At 41.2% G+C, this 13,031-nt stretch overlaps 1 protein-coding gene across 1 annotated transcript in view; it reads right to left on the reverse strand.

Moving 5' to 3' along the window:
- The window catches only part of foxo6a (forkhead box O6 a), a 44,849-nt gene extending 33,023 nt beyond the window's left edge, over positions 1–11,826 (reverse strand). The window contains exon 1 of the mRNA XM_060920635.1: positions 11,350–11,826. Within this exon, the coding sequence (XP_060776618.1) occupies positions 11,350–11,826 (477 nt within the window). The remainder of the gene's footprint in view (positions 1–11,349) is intronic.
- Positions 11,827–13,031: the final 1,205 nt, after the last annotated feature.

Here is a 13,031-nt window from a genome sequence, read left to right on the forward strand (position 1 = left end):
CACATGGTCAGAATATTAAACATATGCTCTGATCCTGACCTACTTTCATCCACACTGACACACAAATCCACCTAGGACTGCCACGTCTCAGCCATCTGACTCACCGCTATGTCCCCCCAGTAACTCCACCATCACCCTGGCCAAATAGTGACCTACTGCTTAAGCAACACTCTCCTGCTACCTAGTGACCACATTAGGTCCATAAGAAGCAAACTCTATAAAATAGTGAAACCACATTTGAGTCACTTCCAGTGCATTACACCTCCTATGCCAAAAGCTGCCCCACTCATAGTAGGTCTGACATTGGTTCCTACTATGCTCCCTTACCAAAGTCTGACCACATGCCACATCCACAACCCACTAGTCCTGCTAAATTTTGCTCCTACACATCCATAAAACAAAATCAAACTGCTTGCTACACAGAATAGAGCAGACTTTAGAAATACCATTTAGGGAGTTTTGACGTTGTGGGCAATAGCAATTTTACAGAAGTCACCAGAATAGTAAATCTTGGTATAGATATGTGGGCTCTTGGATTGAGTAGCTTGATTTATTGTTAGTATTCAACATATGGCCACCTTAAAGCAATCATGAAAGTTCAGTGAATATTTACCAAATGCTTGGATTAGCTGACCAGGAAAGTGAATAGCTTGTGGACCAGACACTTGAACCAGACACTCTATTTTGGTTACTCTAAATGTGTTCCAAGCTAACTATTTTTAGTTATATGCTTACTTAACACACGAGTGCTCTATACAGCAAGAGTCAGAACTTTTTTATACACTAGAAGAGGTCCAGAATTATCCAGTAGTTCTTGTGTCCTTCCATGCACATATTATCTTCAACCCAGGAGAAAGACCAACATGAACCCAGAGTCAGCAGATGACAAGGCTAAGCAGTTCTCGTATTAACCACAACCAATATGCCCTCCCTTGGCCTGCCCTCTACTGTAGAGACTGACATTGAGATGTCACATTTCATATTCCTCTCCCACTCCTGCAACTGGAGTACAAGATCTGAACTTAGGGACTATTTCTGCTCCAGTTAAGCTACTATGCACGTAATGAATGATGCAATGATGCCTGAATAGATGGCGTCATAACTGAGCCTACAACTAGATCAAAGCTTCACTTCTGGGATACTTATGAACCCAGGCTCAAAACTTCACATAATATAGGAGAGTTGCACATCACCTTGGCGAGTGTGTCTAGCCTTCCTAAGCCTGTCAGTATGCTTCAGCTGGAAAAAAGAACAGTGTGAGAGATGGCACTCTTCAAGACATAACTCACCTCAGGTTCCTCACAAGACACATTAATAGCCATCAATCAGCACTCAACAGCAGCAGCCTACGAGTGAAAGCCATATCGCTGGGTCTGAATCAATCCACACATCTCAGCGCGCTCCCAAAAGCATGCTGTCAAGTTGCTACAATTATTTCACACTTTCTCAGCTTTCTACATTCTTTCCCTGATACACAAGAGTTCATGTGAGTATTAACATGCTGATAATTAGAACCTAGCTGGCACCGGGTACAGAGAAGCTCAATAATGTTATGTGTGGAATCTGAACTTTGGTAGAATCTCAACCCTTGTGATTGAACTTGGGATGCACTTGGACATAGTTTTGACAACACTGCATCTTGTGCAAATTTTATGCCTGGAATGCAGAGGATGAAAAATACTGTGGATTAGAATGGCAGGTAATTTCACAACTACATGAGTAGTTGGACTGATTAGCATTTTGTGGAAATCTGGGAAGAAAGAATGGGAGTCATTCCATCATTTTGTCTTTGTAAGAAGACAGAAAAAGCTGAAAGAAAAAAACAAGTTGTGATTATCTCAAGTCTGACTGAACTAAAAGTAGTACACAGAAATATGCATGTTCCATATGTGAGTCAATGTGGAAAAACTTTCTACATGTAGCTTTTGAATTAGTGTCTATGTGTTCAGCCCTGTGATGACCTGGCGACTTGTCCGGGGTGTACCCCGCCTTTCGCCCGTAGTCAGCTGGGATAGGCTCCAGCTCGCCTGCGACCCTGTAGAAGGATAATGAGATTTAAAAAAGGCAAAATAATAAATATTTTGAATAAAATTATGTTTTTTCTGTTGTAGGCAACATACTTATGCTGTCTAAATTTGGCTAGGTCAGTTTTAGAAGATAATAAATATTATTGTACATTATAATTATAATAATTATAGAGTATTTTAAGAGTAAATTTGCAACAAAGTATTAGAACTAGAATTTTCAATGTTTAAATAATTTTTGAAAGAGTAAATCTGTATATGTTGGGCCTTTTACCACTTTTAAATTCAGGTATTGAACATTCAGATGTAAACAATTAGGAATTAGTAGTACAATTGGTAGAAAGTACAGGTCAAAATTAATATAGAACATTTTATTCACATGCTTGTGAATTCGTTTTGTAAAAAAAAAAAAGGTTATGGGATTTAACTGTCCACCTATCATGTATGCCATGTTTGATTGCCATGTTTGATTGAAGTTTGTAAGCTAATATCCACATCAGTTACGTTAGTTGCATTTCACTAAAATGACTCAAATGAATTATAAAATATATTACGTCAATTGCTACTAGATACGATCAGTGAATGTTTGTAACTTGTGGGGAACAGATTTCAAATCTCAGTCTCAGGGAAGTTTTATTTTAGAATTACATATAAATGAAAAGGTCCAAATTTTACCATGTGAAATGTTTGTAGGCGGCACGGTGGTGTAGTGGTTAGTGCTGTCGCCTCACAGCAAGAAGGTCCGGGTTCGAGCCCCGTGGCCGGCGAGGGCCTTTCTGTGCGGAGTTTGCATGTTCTCCCCGTGTCCGCGTGGGTTTCCTCCGAGTGCTCCAGTTTCCCCCACAGTCCAAAGACATGCAGGTTAGGTTAACTGGTGACTCTAAATTGACCGTAGGTGTGAATGTGAGTGTGAATGGTTGTCTGTGTCTATGTGTCAGCCCTGTGATGACCTGGCGACTTGTCCAGGGTGTACCCCGCCTTTCACCCGTAGTCAGCTGGGATAGGCTCCAGCTTGCCTGCGACCCTGTAGAACAGGATAAAGCGGCTAGAGATAATGAGATGAGAATGTTTGCATTGGCTACCATACATGGGCTTGAGCTACAAGATAAGGATCATCATTAGTTCATGTCCATGAGAGCAAATGAAAGTTCTGAAGTTCTGAATGAAGCTTCTGAATGAAGGCTTTATATATCGTGCATGCTGTTTGCTCTCTGCAAAACATCCATTCCTGCAGACTAAAATCACGCAAATGAATTATACAGTATATTATGTCAATTGCTACTATAGATACAATCAGTGAATGTTTGTAACTTGTGGGGGACAAACTTCAAATCTCAGTCTCAGAGAAGTTTTTATTTTAGAAGTTTTATGAGGCAGAAAAATAGCTAAAATATAAGGTTTTTCCAAAAGCTTGGTGATACAGGTATGATTGAAAATAAAATTGTCTCATTTGTGACTGACAAAGACAGCAGCAGGATAAATTCTCAAGTGTATAAAAGCACCTAAACTGTTCAAAATTTAGTACTGAAAGTGTTGTGCTATAGAGTGATCTGGAACATAGTGCTGAAAGGGAGGGGACCTTGAACACTGTTAAGCATGTATTCTACTTCAGATTCTACTGAAGACTCAAGGTTATGAAACCCAGAAACAAGCCAAAAATTGCTCCATTCCAGGTCTGGAAGAGCATCGCCAGAAAAGATATGAAGCATCTGGTAATCCTCATGAGTCACAGATTTTAGGCAGTTATTGATTAGAATCACAACCAATTACTAAACAGAACCATTTTATTTAATGCTAATTTTTTAATTACTAATGACATCATAATCACACACATCACACACACATTATCTCTAGCCGCTTTATCCTTCTACAGGGTCGCAGGCAAGCTGGAGCCTATCCCAGCTGACTACGGGCGAAAGGCGGGGTACACCCTGGACAAGTCGCCAGGTCATCACAGGGCTGACACATAGTGACATCATAATAATAGTCATATATTAAAAGGACTGTGATCCTTATATACATCTACAATAATATAGATACCCTCCAATTAGAAATTACACTGTTCATTTTATCCTCATAGGCTTACATTCCAAATCTGCACATATGTATATACATTTGAGTGTGTTCAATGAGAAAGAGGTAGAGAGAGAGTGGGTGAGAGTGAAGGAGAGAAAGTGAGGGAGCACAGCGTGACTACAGACTGCCTGAGTGGAGCAGGCTGCCTGCAATTAAGGTGAAATCAGGGAGAAATCTGCACTGCCTAGATAATGAGCCTCATCTGAATTATTAACGAGAGTTATTCCCCCAGGACCCAATCTCCCACTGAGCCCATCAACACACACACGCACACATGCACTTATGCACGCACACACACACATACACGCACACGAATGCAAGTGCACACACACACACACACATGTACTCAGTGTCTCTCTCTCTCTCTCTCTCTCTCACACACACACACACACACATACACACATCGAGAATGGTAACACAGCATACCCAGTGGACTGACAATATCTCCAGAATTTTAGTGTGAAAACTAAACTGTGTGAAAGGTCATGAAAAAAATCACAGACAGAGAGATGGGAACCACAGAAACATTTCAATGGTTCATGATTTGGATAGATAGATAGATAGATAGATAGATAGATAGATAGATAGATAGATAGATAGATAGATAGATACGAGTGTTTTATTGGAAAATACGCCATTCATATTTTTCATGCGAACTACATCCGGGATATTCAGTAACATGTTTTTTAATATCCTCACCAATGAGGATATTGATGAACTGTTTTGATAAATTTGAGTACTTTTTGTTTGTGAATGTGTCTATATAATAAAAAGAAAATCATGTTGACTTGAAGTTGTGAAGTTTAACTTCTCGAGTTGAAAAGCTCGTATTTTTCATATGAAATACATCGTTGATCTGAGTGACATATTTCCCGATATTTCACTCCGATCATGTCACTCTCAGTGTTTTCCTGCTGACTAGACATACGTTGTCAAAATGGCAAACTGGTTCAAGATTGAAATTCTTTTGATTAATTTGCGTATTTTTTGTGAATGTGTCCATATAACATAAAGAACATTACACGGTGGTGCAAAGATATGAAGTTTATCTTCTTGTGTTAAAAAATAAATCACTCACTCACTCGTGATATATACATTCACCACTCAAAGATAAACGATAAACTTCATATGTTTACACAACTATACATATATATGTGTGTGTGTGTATAAACATACACACACACACACACACACACACACACACACACTAAAAACGCTTGCCTAATATTGTGTAGGTCCCCCTTGTGCCACTAATACAGCTCTGATCTGTTGAGGCATGAACTCCACAAGACCTCTGGAGGTGTGTTGTGGTATCTGGCACTCAAACGTTAGTAACAGCTCCTTTAAGTCCTGTAAGTTTGGATCAGTACATCTCACAGATGCTTGATCGGACTGAGATCTGAGGAGTTTGGAGGCCAAGTCAACACCTTTAACTCTTGAATGGAATACCGTTGCCATGAAGGGGTGTACTTGGTCTGCAACAATGTTTAAATAGGTGATACATGTCAAAGTCACATCCACATGAATTCAGGGCCCAAAGTTTCCCAGCAGAACATTGCTCAGGGCATCACAACACTGCCTCTGCCAGCTTACCTAATTCCCATAGTATATCCTGGTGCCATCTCTTCCCCAGGTAAGTGAAGCACATGTTCCCAGCCATCCATATGATGTAAAAGAAAATGTGATTCATCAGACCAGGCCACCTTCTCTCTATGGTCCCATTCCGATGCTCACATTTCCATTTTAGATGTTTTCAGTGGTGAACAGGGCTCGGTATGTGCACTCTGACCGATCTGTGGCTACGGAGCAAGCTGTGATGCACTGTGTGTTCTGACACCTTTCTATCATAGCCAGCATTAACTTTTTCAGCAATTTGTGCTACAGTAGCGCTTCTGTGGGACTGGAGCAGATGGGCTAGCCTTCACTCCCCTTGTGCATCAATGAGACTTGGGCACCAATGCCCTCATCGCCAGTTCACCAGTTGTCCTTCCTTAGAAAATTTTTGGAAGGTTCTAACCACTGCGTACCAGGAACACCCCACAAGACCTGCCGTTTTGGAAATGCTCTGATTCAGTCAGCCATCACAACTGTCCCTTGTCAAAGTAACTCAGATCCTTACCCTTGCCCATTTCTCCTGCTTCCAACACATCACAGGACCTGACTGTTCACTTGCTGCCTAATATATCCCACCTCCCTTAACAGGTGTCATTGTAATGAGATAATCAAAGTTATTCACTTCACCTCTCAGTGGTTTTAAAGTTATGGATGATCAGTGTGTGTATATATATATATATATATATATATATATATATATATATATATATATATATATATATATATATATGCCTTTCTTTAGATTTCTAAATACATATTTCACTGTAATCCATATTGTACCCAAATTCCTTTAAGTAGTACCTAGTCTGAACATACACCGAGGAGCAAATTAAGGCTTTATTGAAATCATCCACCTTCATAGGCAGGACAGCTTGTCCTTGGTTCTTATCCAGTTGAAAACATTTCCTGACCTTCATGGCACCTGGCCACAGAATCCTTTTAAAAAGTTTACTGAAATCAGAAGGTGAAGAGCACATGGCTTTTTATAAGACGTTTGGAATCATCAGGGTTGGACTGATGGTTTGGATAACTGGACAGATCTTTCCAAACCATTCTGAAGCGCCACATAATTTCTTCTCTTTGATGTCTCACACACTCCTACCTGCATGTGAGCAAGGTAAAAGGCAGATCTTGGGAAAATAATGTTAGGTGCTAAGAGGCGAGCTGCTCTCAAGGCCTACACTTATAGCTCTGTGACTCCGGTGTACCTCAGGGGTCTGTGTGCAACCATCTGGTTGGCACACACCCACACATTTTTCTGTTTGTTGGTCTCTTGGAATTTGTGCATAATGCAGTTTATTCTCCTCACACATTATAACACTTCATATACAGCAAGTGAACAAAGACAACTATGGCCAAAACAGTCATTCCAACTTCAGCACCCTCTCCAAGTTCAGCCCTCTCTGACTGCCTGCTTTCCTTCTCTCAGTTACTAGTATGGCTGCACTCTAAGTTTGGCATAGACATGTGTTACTCCATCCACTTTGTGCTCATAAAGTCCTGGGGCACTAGTCCAATTCAAAGAGCCGGAAAAAAGCACCAAATCTGAGGCAACGCATCAAAACCATACAACACACACCCTCCAGAGCAATAATTAAAAATGAAGAAAGAAGCAGCAGTTTAAAAAAACAGCAAATCCTGATCAAACAATCTGAAAATCATGATCCTGGATAATTTTTGACATTGCATGTCTTAGTGTTTGCATCAATATTTAAATTTTTAATTAATTAAATCTAATAAGTTAAGCTTAACCAGAGAACGGTGCATTTTATAGAGAAAAGTCTAGTCTACACTCATCCAGTCAAATTGCTCACAGATGAAATATGCATAAGCAACTCAAATATTCTATGACTACAGAGAACAGGGACTTGAGTCTGAGATCTGCTCTGGCTCTGCAACATCCTGTGTAATCTGCACACCATGTGTGGCTCTGAAGACTAGTGAGAAGCCACGTGAAGCCAAGGGCTATGTGTCATGGCTTAAATGAGTCCAGCGCAGCCACTGATGTTCCCATTTGAGCAAGGTACATAACCTCAGTAGATAACATAATCTCAATATAAATATACTCACCAGAAAATATATATTTCTGTGTCTCGCTGTGTTGCTTCATCTTCATCATTTGTCAGCTCTTCTCACTAGCACTAATAAAATATGAATAAGAACCTCAGGTTACTTTCTAGCTTTTATTTTTGATTCATGCCCTGAAGGATGAGCTCCAGTGCTTATAGTTTCACTCACGCACACAGTGTAACCACTTCAGAGTGCTAAGAGTCCATTTACAAGGACTGCATTTTATATGACTCGTAAATACTACACCATAAAAGCATGGACTTCAGGTTATGGTAGGCCAACATGGCAAAAGCAAAATCTGCCCAAACACTGAAAAACAATAATATAGCTCTTATATATTTCTTTCGATCATGTCTTTCTGGATTGTGTCTTTAGAATCATAACGGTACCAATTAATATATACTAATGTATAAATAATAAAATGATTGGAATATTTAGAATAGACTCCTTATTCCACCTCAGTGTTTCCTTCTCCTTCTCTCACAGTCTTTCTTTTCTCACTGATTTGCTTGTTTTCATTTTGACAGTCTGCATGCAGTGGCAGGCGGCTGACCCTTTGCACTGCTGGCCTGTGCTTTACTCGTACCTAAAGACATGTTATAAATAACGCTCTCGTCACTTCAGATTAGAGCATCTGACTGACTGCTTGGCACACGCTTTGACCTGACTTGCAATCCCCTGGCACCAGAACACCAGCGGTCAGACACTCATACACTCTATCACTTGCTCTCTCTCTCTCTCTCTCTCTCTCTCTCTCTCATATACACACTTCAGACAATAATTTCAGATATTTGCAAAGAAATAAACCATAGCACACTGCAGCAAAAGCAATTAGCTAATCTGACACTTGCTTTCTCACAAAAATCAAGATGTACTTTCTTTCTTTTAAATACAGTACGCTCCTTCATAAATGCCCTGGTCCACACACACAAAAAAAATCTGAGCAGCACATAATCCGCAGCGATATCATGCTGTCACACTGACCAGAGGGTCCCCCTACACACCCATCTACAAAATATGACATTGCTTCCTCAGCAGTGTCAGTAGGACTCAACCAACACATGGTCAACATAATTACACCACCACAACCAGAATAGTAGTGGCTCAGTGGTTGACGTTCTGTACCAGTGATCCAAAGGTTCTGCGATCAAATCTCAGGCATTCCAGAGAGCCATTTTTGGCTGTCAAGAGAGCTTTGCTAACGTGCATGTTTGCATTGTCTCAAACTGTGTAAATGTAAAACAAACAAACAAACCGAAAACATGCAAATCTGATGAGGCGTGATTACTGGTAATTATACACATAAAATACACCTGACCTCCGAAACCAGAACACAAGCACAAAGGTCAAGCTGAATGATGAAATTATTTAACACTGTTGTTTTTGAGGGGGGGGTTCCCACAGAAGCAATGCTGTAATATATACTTGTTCACTCGGAGGGTCCACAATGTCAAATAAAGTAATCTAGAACCTTATTAGACTTGTTGTTCTCAGAATGGCTTGTTATAATGCTATTTGAATGCTGCTTTTAAAGATATTTTTTGAAGTGTTCTTCTTATGATGAATATGTTCCACTGCCTCTTGAATGCTAATTGTACATAAGCTGAAAAAGAAGGCGTTTGTTGAGTAATTTGGTGTTATTTACCTAAGATAGATTATCACCGATAAATCCCCAATGAGGTACTCATCACAAAAAGGGAGCACGTTAGTCAACACTACTTAGGAAATGTCAGTTTGAGCGGTTCCTACAGTATGCAGCCTATATGGCTGTGTTTAGGGTATATTTTTGAAACACTATTTATATTGTTTCTCCTGGAAGCAGGGTCACATCTATAAACGAGCACAAGCGTGCTTTTAAAAGCATGCCTAATCACCTTCATTACCTGGGCTCAGGCTATGTCTGGACAAGCTCTAAATACTGCTGCAGTAGTAGACTCACAGTGCTTGTGGTAAACCCCTTAATTTGCCCTTACGCAAGCCTGCACTGGGACAGTAGTGCTAAAGATATGGAGGCCACTCTGTGGTTGAGTAGCACAGTGTCTTGTCACAGTGAAGGGATAATGGAGCTCAGACACCTGTAGACACACCTCAGCACACATTGTTTAAATTAGGTAACCATGCATCAGTCACAAGTGCCTAGGCCAAGGTAAACTAGGAGTCCATTGAACACTTATGGGTTTGGATTTATGCTGGGTTTTTTTTTTTCCTTCCCACAGCCCAGAGTGGTGAGCCACAGTGCTGTGGTCATGGTTGGGTCTTCAATGTGCATTTGTCTCCCATCAGTGGACATTTTCAGAACAGTCAACCTATCACTACTGACAGTGGCACTACTTAGGAAATGTCAGTTTGAATGGTCTGAAATGGAAGTCTGGTCTCACTGTATATGAATGTCTCAACTGGAGTAATGGAACAGATAACATGCTTATTGCAAAGCAACAGCCACCTAAAATCTTTTATATTTTATACCAAATGCTTTATATTATCAGCGATGTTCTTCATAAATGGTGAACAGACAGAACCTTGTCAGCATGATAGTGCATGAGTGTGGCCTAGGTGTCTGAAGTAGTCAGGTGTTCTCTGGAATGTCCCAAGGTTCATTTATCACTGAACTTCCTTGATCCGATTTACATTAAGATCAGTTCCATACAAACTGGCAATGAAACATGGATTTAGCGATGTCCAAAAGAACAGATAAAGTATATGATTTTTTAAAAAATTAAGGATTAGTAAGTAAAAATAAGGACACTGCAAATTCTGAATAAATCCAAAAGCAGTTGTAGATGAGCTTGGTAACTCGATCATGGTGTAATTAAAGTTTTCAAATGAGTGCGAAGGAATATTTGACTGTACAGCACTGAAAATGTGTTATTTGATACAGGCTGCATGCCTTTATACATGCCTTTGTTGTTGTTTTGTTAATGGATGGCTTGTCTAATTCTTAGTATACTGCTTAATAAGTCACCTGCTATAGTTGGCTCTGGAAAGCAAAATGTATTAACATGTGATCTGCTGCCACTTCATTACATGTTGTATCCTCGTTTGTGCTAAAAAAAAATAATAATGATGATGACTACTTTTTTGTAGTGTAGAGCTGGACCTCTGAAACTAATTAACAAGACAAAAAAACTGCATATAATTGATTGTGTACTGCTGAGAATATGTGCTTATATAATTGGTCTGATCAGGAATGCATTCAATAATGTGGTTTGTGGACATATAGGAATGACTACTAATGGTACTACACTACAGTGAGGATTCTCAGGCAGGAGTCTCAAGTACTTCTGACACTATCATTTGATGCATGTCTACAAAATAGTCTGGATCCTTGAGCTTTGCAGTAATGTTCGAAAAGAAACAAGAGACCAACTTCTAGTGTTCTTTATGTTGGATGTTGGAGTGGCCTGTAAAAACTGTAGGCGAACTCTCTTAATAGACTAAGGGCGTAGGGAACAAAATTCAATCGAGATACAAGCCATAAAAAGTAGAATTTAGGAATGACGTGTGCCTGTTTCATAAAGCCATAAAGCCTGGTGAATGTGCGTATACGCGTGCACGTGCGTCTTACCTTCCATCCGGCCGAGCTGTTGCTGTCTCCTTTATCCTTGAAATAAGGTACGAATCGCACCATCCAATCGTATATCTGCGACAGGGTGAGCCTTTTCTCGGGTGTGCTCTCGATGGCGCGGGTGATCAAGTCCGCGTATGACAGGTTCCCCCATGCGTTCCGGCGTGATGACTTGGCTTTGCGCAGCTGCCCGGAGACCTCGAGCGCAGCGCCGGTCAGACATGGCAATGGCGCGGCTCCGGCTTCGCGCTTCACCTCGGCGAGGTTCGCACTCTTCCTCCCTGATCTGCACGGCGGCCCGATCTCGGCTTCCGTCTTCAGCAGTGGACAAGGAGCCCCGTTGAGTTCTGTGGCCGCGGGGAAGTCCTCGGGACACGGCGGCGGCGGCCAGGTGCACGAGCGCGGGCGGCTGCGCGGCTCCAAGTCCGCGTCCAGCTCAAGTGCACGCGCATCCAGCTCCTCGTCCTCCACCATCATCGTCCACAGGAATAAATTCGATGGAAGCGTGACTCCGCGGTATCCACACTATCCGTCACCTGAGCCCAAATGTCTACTTCAGTGGGAGGACAGTGAACCGGCAAGCAAAGAAACACGGCATCTCGGATTGACAGCTTTCAGAAACCCCCACGTAGAAACGATCTTCGATTAGACAATATTAGACATCCCCCCCCCCTTTTTTTTCCCTGCTAAAATGGCAATACGAACAGTTAAAATAATCCACCAAGCACATTCACGCTACAGTCAGTCCAGATTAAATGCACTCTTTAGTGATGTGCAATCTGCTCTGGCTTTTAATTAAACCGGCTGCAGCAACAGATGATATCTAGGATGCGACTAGGCTGTGATTTTATCCTAAGCGCTGTGAAAAGTTGCATCTTTACTTTCTATTAAGAAGGTCAAGGGGTGGAAAAGTCCTCGATGGATCATAATGCCATTGCCAACTGAATAGAGCGAAATCCCTTCATTAGAAATTCTCCAGTCTGAGTGGAGTATGCACTGCACAGTCATGCGTTCATTATTAGCCTGGATGGAGACAACTGCATGGTTCAAATGAAGTCCAGATTCCTCTTAGTTTAAAAGCTCAGTGCTTTACTCTTGATCGCCTGAGCAGGTTTTCTTCTGTTCGCTGGATCACTTTTGGTCCGGTGAGATCCCGTTCACGCGCCGCTACGCTCGACCCTTTTGGCGGTTGTAAGAGGATGACGCACCGGCGGTGTGGAGTTGAAGAAACGCAGCTCGCCCATAATTGGCCAGTGAGGAGGGTGCGAGGCCATGCCCACCTATTGCGATGGAGGAGATTAACGTTGAACAAATGCCTTAAGATGTTTCAATCGATGATGGTCTGTCCATCTTCGTCAAACAAATCCCAGATTTACACTCATGAGCTTTGGGTGATGGAAGTTTCCACAGACGTCTCATCCAAGGTCTTTATATTCACACGAAGAGCATTCATGCCTTGAGTGTTTCCACTGAGAAGGCTTAAAGGCTTCCTTTCAAACTGCTTGCAGTCGTAGGCTACGTGTCATATATAAATCAAATTAATATGTCCCATTGTATGCCTACATTTTCAGAAAAAAAAAATTACTAAACTGTGGTGGGTTTCCCTAAAGCCTCTTAATGCTAAGAGCATCTTAACTAGGAGAGAGAGAGTGTTCATTGTGCTGCTCGCTCTTCCATTTAAC

This window comes from Neoarius graeffei, chromosome 5, assembly GCF_027579695.1.
Source record: "Neoarius graeffei isolate fNeoGra1 chromosome 5, fNeoGra1.pri, whole genome shotgun sequence".
Classification (NCBI taxonomy): Eukaryota; Metazoa; Chordata; class Actinopteri; order Siluriformes; family Ariidae; genus Neoarius; species Neoarius graeffei.